This window comes from Grampus griseus, assembly GCF_964374135.1.
Source record: "Grampus griseus genome assembly, chromosome: 7".
Lineage (NCBI taxonomy): Eukaryota > Metazoa > Chordata > Mammalia > Artiodactyla > Delphinidae > Grampus > Grampus griseus.
The window spans coordinates 18,325,792-18,339,141 of NC_139001.1; the positions used below are offsets into that span (position 1 = coordinate 18,325,792).

The following is a 13,350-nucleotide window of genomic DNA, read 5'->3' on the forward strand; positions in this document are numbered from 1 at the left end:
GGCTTGTGCATCTTCTGTTTGAATGTCCATAATGGCGGCATTCACTGAGGTGTGGGCAGGAGTGTGTGGGTAGGGAGGGTACAGGCCCTTGCAAGTCGCGGACGCCCTCTCCTGGAGGAGCCTGCACTAGCTGTGGCACTGGAAGCCCTCAGGCCCTAACCAGGGCTCTCACCCAGAGCAGCTGGCTGCAAGGCGCTCATATGTCCCTCAGAATGGCCCCACAGTGCCCTGTGGCCTGGCACCGAGCTGGTGTGTACTGCCAGTCTGCCCTGCCTTGCAATCACAAGCCTGTGGTGTCATGGAAAGAAATCCGCGCTCTGGAGGCCAAGGAGCAGGGGCCCCAGTACTCCTCTGCCAATGATACGCTGTGTGACCTTGACAGCTCACCCCACCTCTCTGGGCCATGGGGAGTTTCCTCCAAGTCACAATGATGCACCATGTGCTTGGCACATGGTAAAAGCACACTGTTTGTTGAATCAGTGAATGAAGTGGGGACCATCAGCCTTTCTGATAAATACTTAATTTAGAGAAAAGTAAATAAAAGGGCCCAGTGGGTAGTCACTCAACAAGTATTTAAATATTTGATGGGCACCTTCTATGGACCAAGCCCTTTTCCAGGCACCAGGAATGTAGAAGTGAATAAAATGAATGAAAATCTTGCCCTTGGGTAGCTGACATTTTAGGTGTCGAATTAAAGGTCTATGATATATTTGCATGTGTGCCCTGGTCAGGCTTGTGGTCAGAGGAGGAATGAGGGAGGCGGTGAATGGGTGGAATGATTTGTCTCCAGGGAGAGGGGTGGCAGGGTAGCCAGAGTGGACAGACAGGGTAGGAAAGTACCCACTGACACCTCAGTTCTTGGCTTAGGGACCTATTTGCCTCCACAATCCTTCCCACTCCACCTCCTCAAGTGGGGCCTGAGCTGGTCTGGAACTGGTCCCACCGGTCCAGTGCGAAGCTGGTTAGCGCTCCCTGAGCCCTCTCATTTCTCAGTATTCGGTCTTTTTTTTTTTTTTTTTAATCTCTGAGTAGAGTGATTTTGGTTTTCTTTTAATAAATTTTGTATTTCCTAGATTTTCTAAGAAGAGTTTGCAATATTCTGATTACAGATTTAAAAATAATCATGCTGGTATTGCATTTTTATTTGCTTTTCTCATGGAGTTTCACATTTTTTTTAACAACACGTGTAACAACTGGGTTCTGTTCCATAAGAACTGTATTACCTATTTCACTCTGAGCTGCTAGAGGGCAGGGTGTATTTTATTTAGCTTAACTTTCCTCCACAGTACTTTAGAAAACAGTCTATATGCTCAAAAAATACTGAATCAAACACATATTAAGACCTCATCTGTTACTCTCTATTTATACGGTTGTACTCTACAATTAAACAAACATCATGCCGCATTAAACCTTTTGTTGCTTGTATTCAAAAGTAAAAATAGGGCTTCCCTGGTGGCGCAGTGGTTGAGAGTCCACCTGCCGATGCAGGGGACACAGGTTCGTGCCCCGGTCCGGGAAGATCCCGCATGCCGCGGAGCAGCTAGGCCCATGAGCCATGGCCGCTGAGCCTGTGCGTCCGGAGCCTGTGCTCCGCGACGGGAGAGGCCACAACAGTGAGAACTCTGCATACCTCAAAAAAAATAAAAAAGTGAAAATAAAATACTTCCAACTGCATGATTTCTGGTTAATCACACACCCCACTGTCTTCTGGTTAGGCTCAGGAGGGCAGAAGGTCCAGAGGTGCTGTGGGTAGGGTACAGAGGAGCAGAAGACAGGACCGAGGGCTCAACCCCACCTCATATGCTCCCACTGGAGCACCACTACTTTGATCTTCTAACTCCCTTCCCCTTCCCCCACGACTCATGGCTGAAGGAGGTAAAACCCAGCAATGCCAAGGGTGAATGAACACCTGGTGGTTGCAGAGTCTTGAAGGAGGAGATGCCAGTGTCCCAAGGAGCAGGGAGAGGTTTTGTCACGGCCGTGATGGGGTGCATGTGTGGGCACGGGGTGAGGGCACACTGAAGGTCTGGGTGTATGTGTATGACCACATGAGACCCAGATCCTTTTTGGTTTATTTTTGTCCATTCTCTGGGAGCCCCACATCAGTCTCCTCTGCCCTAGATTCCTGGGTCACTGCTCAGCTCCTAAGGAGAAAGACAAAGCAGAGGGCTTAGAATCTCCAGACTCTCCAGTCCCAGGAAGGCTCTGCTCAGAGAATGCTTTCGCCTGAGCCTCCCCTCTTCTCTGAGGACAGGTGGATAGCCGTCACAGGGGCAGATGTGTGCCGAGAAGGAAGGACTTTCTGACCTTCAGAGCTGTCCCAGCTAGAAGGGGCTACCGAGGAGGCACTGTGTTCTCGGACCCAGAGACATTCAAGCAGAGCCTGAGGACTGCTCATCAAGGTGTGGGACAAGGCTGGGGAGGGGATTTCCACATTGTAGAGGTCATTGCTTGGGGGACTCTGAGGTCTGGATCTGAGAGTCTAAAAGTCCTACACTCTCTCCTTCTTAGTGACCAGTCTGCACATAAGCTTTTTTTTTTTTTTTTTTTTTTAAGATTTAATTTTATTTATGTTTGGCTGCGTTGGGTCTTTGTTGCTGCACGCGGGCTTTCTCTAGATGTGGCGAGCCGGGGCTACTCTTCTTTGTGGTGCGCAGTCTTCTCCTTGCGGTGGCTTCTCTTGTTGCAGAGCACAGGCTCTAGGCACACGGGCTTCAGTAGTTGTGGCTCACGGGTTTAGTTGTCCCCTGCATCGGCAGGCGGATTCTTATCCACTGCGCCACCAGCGAAGTCCCTGCACCTAAGCCTTTTATGGGAAGGCAGGGATGACTCTAAGACCTTCTCTGACCTCTGTGTCCCTTTATCCTTTGTGGGGTAGGTGAGCGCATGGAACTCATTCAGGGGAAAGAAGAAAGAAGTGAGAGGCTCCGGAGATTACTCACAGATACACACACACCACCACTTATCCACTCGGGCCCACCTCACCCAGGTGTTTCTCTCACAGAGAGACTAGCTCTGATTCCAGCACCCCCAACAAGCTCGAGGTTAAGAAGCCCCTCACCCGTCCCTCCTCCTTGATCCCACTGTGCAGACACAGAAAATGCTACTTCTAATTTCATTTGGGGTTCCACCACCAGTTGATTGGGGGCATTCTGGGGCCTGCAGGGCTCACTCCGTTGGAGAATTGGGGGGGAAAGAAAGGGACCTTAATCACCAGTGACAGAGGGTGTGGACATGGGGTATAGCCCCAGATGCTCCCAGGGCAAGGTGAAGGATAGCATACGTCAAAGAAGGGGTCCTTCCTGGAGGGAGGGACCACACAAGCTAGAGGGGGAGCCTGGCAACTTGTGAGCCAAGGCCACATCCAAGGAGGGGGAGAAAGTCCCACCAGAAAGGCTTTGGAAGCTTCTGGAAAAAGCCAGTTAGGAATGGTACACCAGGGACTTTAAGAGGAAAACCCCATTAGAGTTATTTCACCTACAGACTGTCCGAATTTATCACGTTTGTGATCTCTACCCTCTTCCCACCTCTAAAGTGTAACCCCTTAAATCTGAGGAGTGGCTGGAAGGCTGAGACCTACGTGGATCCATCAAGCTTCCTAAATCTCTGTCCACCTGGAAGTTATTTTTTGGAAGCAGTGAAAAGACAGACAGCTTTCACTCCTGCTCTCGCCCAGGGCTACCCAAATGCCCCCACGCCCTATATTGAATAATTAAGGTTTCCCCACAGAAACCTTTAACGTACCTGTGTTAACGTTTCACTCCATGATTTCCTTTTTTTTAATATGTCCTACCTTCCCCTCCCATCTTCCCAAATTCTCCCCATATTTCCCTTTGGTATTTTAATTGAGATTGTATTGCATTGAAATTATAAATTAACATAGGATGACTTGACATCACATCTTTAGAGTATCGAGTCTTCTTCTCCAAGAACAAGATAGAGCTTTCTATTTTTCTTAACATTGTTATTTTTCCTGAATCTGGCTTTGAGCTTAAAAGATGCAGGTTTAGTGGGAAGAAAGTGTAAGTTTCTTTAGGAAAGGGACCGGGGGAGCCCTACTTCAGAGCCAGTCTGTGGGGTCAGTCCTGGAACTGGGGCCTAAGGAGAGGTATCTGTGATTCCCCAACCAAAGCCCCCTGCCCAGCCCCCTCCCCTATATGCTACACACATACAGCAAGGCTGGAAGGCTCTGGGGACAGAAGGGGTGACAGGCCCCGGGGGACAGTCTAGCTGGGCAGGAAGGCAGCACACAGTCTATCTCATGAGGTGGTGCGACGGGGCCCTGGGGTTCCCCAGAGGAGACCTGGCAGCCAAGACAGCAGAGGCCATGCTAGGCTTGTGCTTTTCTTTTTATTGTTTCTGTCCAGAGCCTCTGCAGCAGGGGAGGGGGAGGCACAGGGAAGTGGGCACCCCGGCCACCTGCCTGAGACCGCTCTCTGCCTCTCTCCTCTCTTCTCTCTAGCATCTCACCCACCCTCTCTCCTTCTGAATCTCCTGCTCCCACATCTGGCACCTTCGGGGGTTCCCTCTTGCAGCCCCTGCTTTCTAAGTCCACCCTGGGAAAGTAATGGACCACGGGGTCAGTCTCAAGCCCCACAGCCTCCGCAGAGGGCTGTGTCCCTAGTCACCTGCCCGGCTTGCTGAGGATGCGGCCCTTTCTGACTCAGGCTGGGAAGGGGGCGTGGGGGAGGTCCATGGGGCTTGAGCCTGACCCTGCGGGGTCCCTACACCCTGCGCTGGAGTCCTCTCCAAAGCCAGGGGCTAGAGCCTGAGGTCACAGGTGTGGGAGGGGCAGGGTCACTGCTGTGCCTTGTCTCCATCCCGGCTCTGCCCAGCACACTACGAGGGCAGCTGAGGGCCAGGCTCACTCACTTCCAACATCCACACCTCATACAGCGGGGGGCTCCCTGTGCCTGGGAGGGTTCAGCCACGTCCCCTGTGAGGGAGGGCTGGTCGGTGAGCAGGGGTCAGAGGCTGTGAGGGGAGCACTGTGTCTGGGTGTGGTGCCCTGGGATAGAAGGAGGTTGGCTTTAGGAGGCAGTGAGGACAGGGGTGAGGACGGTCTCTGATGGCAGAGGGGTCTCTGGCTTTAGAGCACCTCGTGTTGCTGCTGTGTGGCCTCACTGACGACCTGGAGAGGAAGAGAAACCCAGTCTAACCCAGTGCTGGCCAGAGAACGGAGCCATGGCCCTGGGCCACCTCCACCCCAGCACAGCAGGATCCCCTCTGCCCTCAGGCAGGAGCCTGAACCAGCACAGCTGGTGGAAAGCACCTGGCTGACAGCCCCCCGGACACACCCCAGAGGCCCCCCTCCAAGGGTAAGGGGACCAGGCAGACCACTTACCTCCCCGTCCCGGGTCTCAATGGTCTTGATCATCACTGTCTTCTTGGTATGGACCTCAGAACCCCTTTGCTCGGGGCTTGTTTCTATAACAGATCCATCCACATACTCAGCCTGACCAAGGCCACACCTGGGCTCTTCCTGTGGCTGGGAGTCCTTCCCTGGTCCCACCGGGCAGAGCCCGGAAGACACCCAACCCCTCAAGATGGGTCTGTTACTTTTTCAGCAAAATGTCCTCACCTGTCCTTAAGCCCAGCACCCAACAGGTGGCTCTGCAGACCCAGGGACCTGTCCCAGGGCTGGGATAAGGTCAGGAGCCAACAGATATGCTCCGGGTGCAGTGGGTTCAGGGCGGCAGGGGATCCCCAAGGCCCAGGCCGCCCAGCATTCCCACCCCCCCACCCCCCAACACACACACCTCCTCACTCCCTCTACACCCCTGGCTGCAGGAGAGCCCTGCATGAATTTGTACCCTGACGGGACCCCAAAGCCCAGAACCAAGATACTCTTTTGGAGGACCTCATGGTACCCAGCCCCCTTAAGACTCCAGATGAGCAGTTTGATGTCTTAATGAAAGAGAGATGGAGAGGAGTCAGTCACTGATTCACGGTGCCCTTGGCCAGTCACTTGTCCCTCTGTGCCTCAGTTTCCCCACTGTTAAATGGTAACGATGGTACTTTCCCTATAATGGCCCAGAATTATTGGCTTGTAAAAGCATTAAGCGATTTGAAATGCAAGGCTCACACTTGGTGTCTGGATAAACTACTAACTGAAAAGAGATGTTCTGAGTTTTATGGGAAGGGTCAAATCTAGGTCCTTGGTATTATGAGTTTGGTGTTGGTGACTCTCCTTAGCAGGCAACCAGCATGTGATGAACATTGTGACTCGGTGAAGCACAGCGTGTATTTTTTCCTGATGAAAATGAACATCGAATACATAAAAGGTTTGATCTAGGAAATGCGAAGCTGCCAAGGACTCCAGCTTGCTTCCTAACGTATTATTATAGCATGTTTTTCTGCTCTCTGGGGTTTGGAAACCACTCGATCTGCATATTACTAACATCAGAATGGCAGAATGCCCTAGGAGTTCGTTCTTTTAATTGTTTGGCTTTGCTAAGGTTTGGCTTCATTTTTTAAAGCATGCACCCAACGTCTTGCTCCAGCAAACTGGAGGTGCTTCAACAAGCAGCTGGGGGTGGGGGCGGGGGTGGGGGGAGTGCTTGGCAACTTGCCAAACAGACAGTGAGTGGTGGGTGCCTTGTAGCCCAGGATATATGGTTCTAGATGCTTCTGATGCTTGGTCCCCAAGGACACCCCTGGTACCTTGGAGTTTGGGCATATTAGGAAACAGAAACTAGTGGCCATTCAATACTCCCAGAAGGTGCAGGGGACATGGTCATGCAATACAATACCATGAAATAAAATAAAATTAAAAGCTCCCTCTGTTAGAAGGCGCCTCTACCTAAACTCCCCCGTCCTCCTGTAGCAGCCCCCTTTCTCTTCCCCAGACCCCAGCCCTGTCCCTACGGTTCTATCCTCCCCTCCTGGCTGGCCTTGGGCAGTGCCCACGCTGGACTCCCATCCCCTGCCACCCCAGCCTCCACTTGCCAACATGCACTCACCTCGGAAGTTGAGGGCAGAGAAGGTCTGGATAGGGAGGTTGATCCTGAAAGGGGAGAGACCAAGCCCCCAAAGGGTTAGGACCCTCCATCTCTCTCTGTGACCACCCCTCAAAGCTTGCCCTGGTCCTCTGTAAACACCATCCTCAGCTGTCCCAGTCCCACTGACTTCAACACTGCTTGGGGCATGGGGCCAAAGGCCAACTCCAGCTGTCCCAGGAACTGTCCCTTCTGGAAGGATCACCCATTCCATCTCTGACCTGCTGGTGTGACACCAGAACCCCCGACCCCACTGCACCCTCCACTGCACCAGGATTTGCTTCTTGCCCTCGGCACTGCAGGGTGTATCAACGGCAGCTGTGGGTGACATCCACCGTGTGTGCCCACCCTCCAGGCAGGCTGGGAACCTCTGGCCCATTCATCTGAGGGCAAGTTCCAGGAGCTGCCACCCCCATTTATGCCTAGTGCTGGGAAAATGCAATGCCACTTAAGGGGTCATTATATGCAGATGTTATTCTACAATATCTGAAATCTTTCTTTGTATAAATCTGTATCTAAATATGTCTGCCAATCTTTTTAAAGTTCAGATTTTATCATTTTTGTGAGTATCAATGGGCATCATTTTGTTGAGTAATTGACCTGTTATTAATTGATGATAAGTTTACATAGTGAAGGGGCTTCCTTGGTGGTGCAGTGGTTAAGAATCCGCCTGCCAATGCAAGGGACGTGGGTTCGAGCCCTGGTCTGGGAAGATCCCACATACCATGGAGCAACTAAGCCCGTGCACCACAACTACTGAGCCTGCGTGCCACAACTACTGAGCCCACATGCCACAACTACTGAAGCCCCTGCGCCTACAGCCTGTGTTCCACAACAAGAGAAGCCACCGCAATGAGAAGCCCACGCACCACAATGAAGAGTAACCCCCGCTCGCCACAACTACAGAAAGCCCACACGCAGCAATGAAGAACCAACACAGCCAAAAATAAATAAAATAAATAAATAAAATAAATTTATATTAAAAAAGTCTACATAGTGAAATGCATAGATCTTTAGTGTGCAATCCAGTGAGTTTTGATCAGTGTCTACAAACATGTAACCACCAGTCGAAATCAAGATATAGAACGTTTCCATCAATCAAGAAGGTTCCCTCGTGTCCCTTTCTGGTTGTATGTTGTTTTCTGTGTCTAGAGGTGATTTGCTCTGAGCGTATCATTGTTTCTTTTCCTATGAGCATATGTGTGCGTATACACGTGCATGTGCGTGTGTGTGCACCCTCTGAGCACGAGTCTCCGCACCTTCTCTCTTAGCCTATCGTGTCCAAGCCCCTCTGTCTCTATTTGTCTCTATCTGCCCCCTCCCTTTCCTTCCTCATCATTCCCCGCTGTGCTTCCATCTCTCTCTTGATTGGCAGTAATGGTTTATTACTGGTTGCTGAATATGGTTTTATGCTGCTGGTTCTTAATTCTGAAGATGGATGTGGGAATACTTATACTTCTCTTTTTATAAAAGCTATTAATTAAATCACTTTTTACCCAGGTGGCCTTGGTTAATTCTCTGCAATTAGCAGAGTGGTGGACTTGTATAATATTGTTTCCAGATCTTGTGAAGGTGATCCCGAGCCCCGCTTCAGGGCAGGAATGGGCCCCCAGCACCCCCCAGTAGCCCACGGCCAGCCCCTCACCGGCTCTCCTCGCCCTCCAGCAGCTTCCGGTAGGTGGCAATCTCCACGTCCAAGGCCATCTTGACATTGAGCAGGTCCTGGTACTCGCGCAGGTGGCGGGCCATCTCATCCTTGAGGTGTCGGATCTCCTCCTCCAGGCGTGCGATGTTGTCCTGGTAGCCGCCGGCCTCACTAGCAAAGCGTTCCTCCAGCTCCCGCATCTGCCTCATCAGCGAGTCGTTCTGCAGGGGAGGGGCGCCCGGGTCAAGGACAGGCTGCAGTGGGGCGGGGTAGCGGGGGGACACTCGGGGCCCAGGATGGAGAGAGGCACAGCCTCAGGGCTGGGAGGCAACCCCAGATGGCCAAGTCTAGGGCTTGTCAAACTCTTCTGAGCCAGGGAACTATGAACTCAAATGAAGTCTCATGTGGAAACTCAGAGAACAGAACTGATACAAGGGAGCATGACTGTTTGGCCTCCTCGCCTCCATGCAGGAGTCCCATGATTCCTGAGAGCCCCAATGGGAATCCACCTATCTTTTTTATCCCTGTGGTAGATTTGAGCAGACAGAGACTCTATGATGGGCCCGAGGTCACAGAGTGTGAGCTGCAGACAGGAAGGGCTAGACCAGGCAAGGTGGACAGGGACTCACAGTGCCCTTGAGGGCGTCGATCTCGCAAGTGTAGGACTGGATCTGGTGGCGATACTCCATCATCTCCTGTTTGGCCTGGCGCAGCGCATCATTGTTCTTGTTGGCTGCCTGGGTCAGGTCAGACACCTAAGGGCAAAGAGAGGGTCCCTGAGATGACCAGGACACAGGTAGGGGTGGGCAAGGGAGCATGGAGACCCCAGGATCACCCTCCTCCCCAAAGATGGAGCCATAGGAAGTACCTCCAAACTGGGATTGAGGGGGCCAGAGGGGCCAGAGTCCCACCTTTGACTTGTACCACTCCTCGGCTTCCGAGATGTTCTTAGCCGCGATGGTCTCATACTGAGCCCGGATGTCCCTGAGGGCAGCCGTGAGGTCTGGCTTGGACATGTCCACCTCCACCTGGACCTGCTGTTCCTGAAGCTGGGCTTGCAGCTCACGGATCTCCTGCAGGGTACAGCTGGGCTTCAGTCCCCGACCAGGCCCCGCACGTATCCTCACACCCCCATTCCCAGAGCCCAGCACCACCACCCCCCTTCCAGCTGCTTTCACAAGGGCATACCTCTTCGTGCACTTTCTTAAGGAACGCAATTTCCTCGTTGAGAGATTCAATCCTGCGCTCCAGGTCAATTCGAGCTAGAGTGGCTGCATCCACATCCTGGTGAAGGTCAAGTGAGAGGGAGAGGGTCACTGATCACCCGGTCAGGGCAGAGGGAGACCAAGGGCGACACAGAGGGGACAGAAGGGGTACGGCTGCTGGGGGACCAAAGAGGGCTCACCGCTCGGAAGGCAGCCAAATTGTTCTCCGCTTCTTCTTTCAGCTGAATTTCCTCTTGCATCCTGGCAGAGACAGGCAGGACAGACAGTTGGTGGGCATAAAACTGGCAGTGGAGAAGACTGACTGGGGGCTGTCCAGGGAGTGGGCTCAGGACAGAGAAAGGAGGCCTGGCTGCTGGATAGAGACAGGAGGCCCCGCCCACACAGGGAGGGAACAGGAAGTGGCCCAATCTCTGCCCTGGAGCCACACCCTGGAAGTCTGTCCCCACCAGATTGTGACCTCCCTGGGGTTAAGAACCATGTCTATTTTTTGTTTGTTTGTTTTTAATATTTATTTATTTTTGGCTGCATTGGGTCTTTGTTGCTGCACACGGGCTTTCTCTAGTTGCAGGGGCTACTCTTGGTTGTGCACGGGCCTCTCATTGCGGTGGCTGCTTCTCTTGTTGCGGGTTTTAGTAGTTGTGGCTCGCGGGCTCTAGAGCGCAGGCTCAGTAGTTGTGGTGCACAGGCCCAGTTGCTCCGCGGCATGTGGTATCTTCCCGGACCAGGGCTCGAACCCCTGTCCCCTGCACTGGCAGGCAGACTCCCAACCTCTGCGCCACCAGGGAGGTCCAAGAACCATGTCTATTTTATCCACCTCTGCGTCCCCAGGCCCCAGCCCCAGCCTGGCCCACGCAGGTGTTCATTTAACATTTGTGACCTGGGTAGTGGGCCAGTGACTCGGCTCACTACATTTGCTGCCTGTACATACTGGGAGCCTGGTGGAGCCCACCATCTGGTCCTCCAAGCTTTCTGAGGGCTGCGGCCCCCACCCACTCTCCGCTTTCCTCTAGCTTATCGCTCCCCCCTGGAAAGCTTCAGCCGGGCCCAGGGGCCAAGATGCCCTCTCTACCCCCATCCGCAGGGCCTCATCACAGATGAGCTGACAGCTACTGCTGGCCCCAGATTTCCTTGTCTCCTACCAACCTCCCCTCTCCCTCTGACTGCACATGGGCCTCCTTTCTCCATTCATGTGCCTGCCCAACCCCCAGCAACTTAAGATGCTTTTTTAAGAAGCACCTGGTCTCCCAAGGTCTCCCGTTTCCACCCCATGATGTCCCCAAGAAAATTCCTCGTTTGCAGACTGCGGGCACAGGGGAGAGACCTGGCGTCCCTCTCCCCTCCTGGGGAGACACAGGTAGACGACCCTCTCCCTGGGTACATACGACAGGGTGCTGACAGCTGGACCCAGCCCCAGGCCTAGCCTCCCGCGCCCAGCCCATGGAGAGGGGGGTTCTGGGAGCGCTGGGTCCTCACTTGGCCTTGAGCCGCTGCAGGTCGTCCAGCAGGTTGTCCCGCTCGACGTCGACGCGGGCGCGCTGGTTGGTGAGCACCTCCACCTGGCGCCGCAGCTCGCGCAGCTCCTCCTCGTAGATCTCGGCCACCCGCGTCGGCTCCCGGCCCTTGAGCCGGTTCACCTCGGCAGCGAGCGCCGCGTTCTGCTGCTCCAGGAAGCGCACCTTCTCTATGTAGTTGGCGAAGCGATCGTTGAGCTCCTGAAGCTCCACCTTCTCGTTGGTGCGCGTGGTCAGGAACTCCTGGTTCACGGCGTCGGCCAGCGAGAAGTCCAGCAGCTCGCCCGCGCCGTAGGAGGAGGGCGCGCGGGTTGCCCCCAGCCGGCTGGCCCGCAGCGACCCCAGGCCCCCGGCCCCGCCCGACGTGCGCGACACCTGGTACACGCGGGATGTCACCGAGCTCGAGGAGCCCTTGGTGCCGAAGCCCGCACGCGGGAACACCGGCGAGCTCAGCGGGGAGCCGAGCGGGAAGCCCGGGGCCCCGCCGAAGGTGCGGCGGTAGGAGGACACGCGCTGGCTGGACGAGTAGGCCTGGCTCATGGTGGCGGCGAGGGCGAGGCTGGGCGGCGCTGCGCGGAGGAGGAAGCGGTGGGCGGCCGGCCGGAGAGTGGCTGCGGCGAGGGGAGACAGGGCCCCAGGCCGTCGGCACTATTTGTATGCGTCCTGACATCAGCCCCCGCCGCCCCTCCCCTGACAGCTGCAGGATCCCGCTGTCCTGCCAGGAAAGGGCGGCCTCTGGCGTGGGGGCAGGGAGGCCAGCTCCCCCGCAAGAAGCCTTCGCCCCTCAGCCGGCGGGTGGGGGCCCCCTGAGGGGCGTGGGAGAGGCTGGTGGACCTAGGGGGGCAGAAGACGGGCAGGCCTGCCAATCGCCTCCCCCAGGGCTCAAGCATGTCTGGAGCCCCCAGGTAGGCCCGCCTGCCTGCGGGCAGGGGAGAGAGCAGGGGAGAGGCTTCCACGTAGTTTGAGGGGCTCCTTTTTGCTGCAGGCAGATACTTTGGGTCATTTCCTGAAGGGACAAGGCCTATTTCCAAGAAAGGCTCCAAATCACCTTTTTTCCAAAGAGCCTCTGAAAGTGGCGAACGTTCAGGGGGGCTCAGGCAAAGACCCCGAGCCCACTAGCCAGGCCTAGAGGATGAGTGTCTCTAGACAGGCAGGGAGGATGGGGGGGACCAGCCCGGGGCACTCAGCCATCCCCGCCAGAGCCCTCCTGCTCAGGTGTGTCCACTAGCCCCTGGGTTCCAGCTCCCAGCCTCAGTTTCCCTCTGAACTAGTGAAGGCCCTTTTCCTCCCCACTCCGGGTGAGGGCAGGGCCTCAAGTTTATAAACAACAGGGTGACTTCCAGAAAGGGCCTGGTAGGCTCTCAGTTTCCAATTATAACAATTATAACATAACTGTACACTCTCAACCCCGCACCACCAGCTTCGCCTGCCTTCTGCCCGCCTTGAGCCCTCCCCCACCCCCTCCCTGATTCATCCCCCTCCTCACACCACCCACGCCCACGCCCACACACACCAGGGGTTTGTGTTTTGTCAGGAGCCTCATGTCGACCCAGCCATCTCCCTGGCAGCAACAGCTGCCTGCCAGTCCCAAATACCAGAGCTGGTATTTATAGAGGAGAATATATCAGTCCGGGAAACAAGTGCGCAGGAGACGAGCTCTGCGGGGTGAGGGCCAAGTACTTGAGGAGACAAGGGTGTCAGATGGCGGAGCAAGGCTTGGGGTGATGAGCCCCAATCACTTCCCGCCCCCATAACGCTCCAAGCCCCCAGCAGGAAGGGAGCCCTACAGAGGGCTTGTCCATCGCTTCACAGGCCTCCTCCTTAGTACAAGGCACTGGCTGACCCCTAAGGACATCCCTATTTCTCCATGAATGCTGGCTGTCTCTCTGTACCTCCACCTGGCACTCTACAGGCCTCTTTCAGGCCTGACCCTTTTGGAAGGCAAAGCTTGAAAATAGAGGACTGGTCTT

At 54.8% G+C, this 13,350-nt stretch overlaps 1 protein-coding gene across 2 annotated transcripts; it reads right to left on the bottom strand.

Moving 5' to 3' along the window:
• Positions 1-1,404: 1,404 nt before the first annotated feature.
• On the bottom strand, positions 1,405-12,005 carry DES (desmin). 2 transcript variants are annotated; one of them, XR_014296964.1, is made up of 10 exons: positions 11,343-11,950; positions 10,049-10,109; positions 9,832-9,927; positions 9,555-9,716; positions 9,273-9,398; positions 8,644-8,864; positions 6,963-7,006; positions 5,345-5,427; positions 1,910-5,131; positions 1,405-1,630 (listed from the first exon to the last, which is right to left on the bottom strand). XR_014296964.1 is itself a non-coding variant. In XM_082657844.1 (9 exons), the coding sequence occupies exons 1-9, from the start codon at positions 11,918-11,920 to the stop codon at positions 5,090-5,092; spliced, it is 1,413 nt and encodes a 470-aa protein (XP_082513970.1). In that variant the 5' UTR covers positions 11,921-12,005; the 3' UTR covers positions 1,405-5,089. The 2 variants fall into 2 exon arrangements, 1 of the variants encoding a protein (XP_082513970.1); XM_082657844.1 differs by having other exon boundaries at positions 1,405-5,131; positions 11,343-12,005.
• Positions 12,006-13,350: the final 1,345 nt, after the last annotated feature.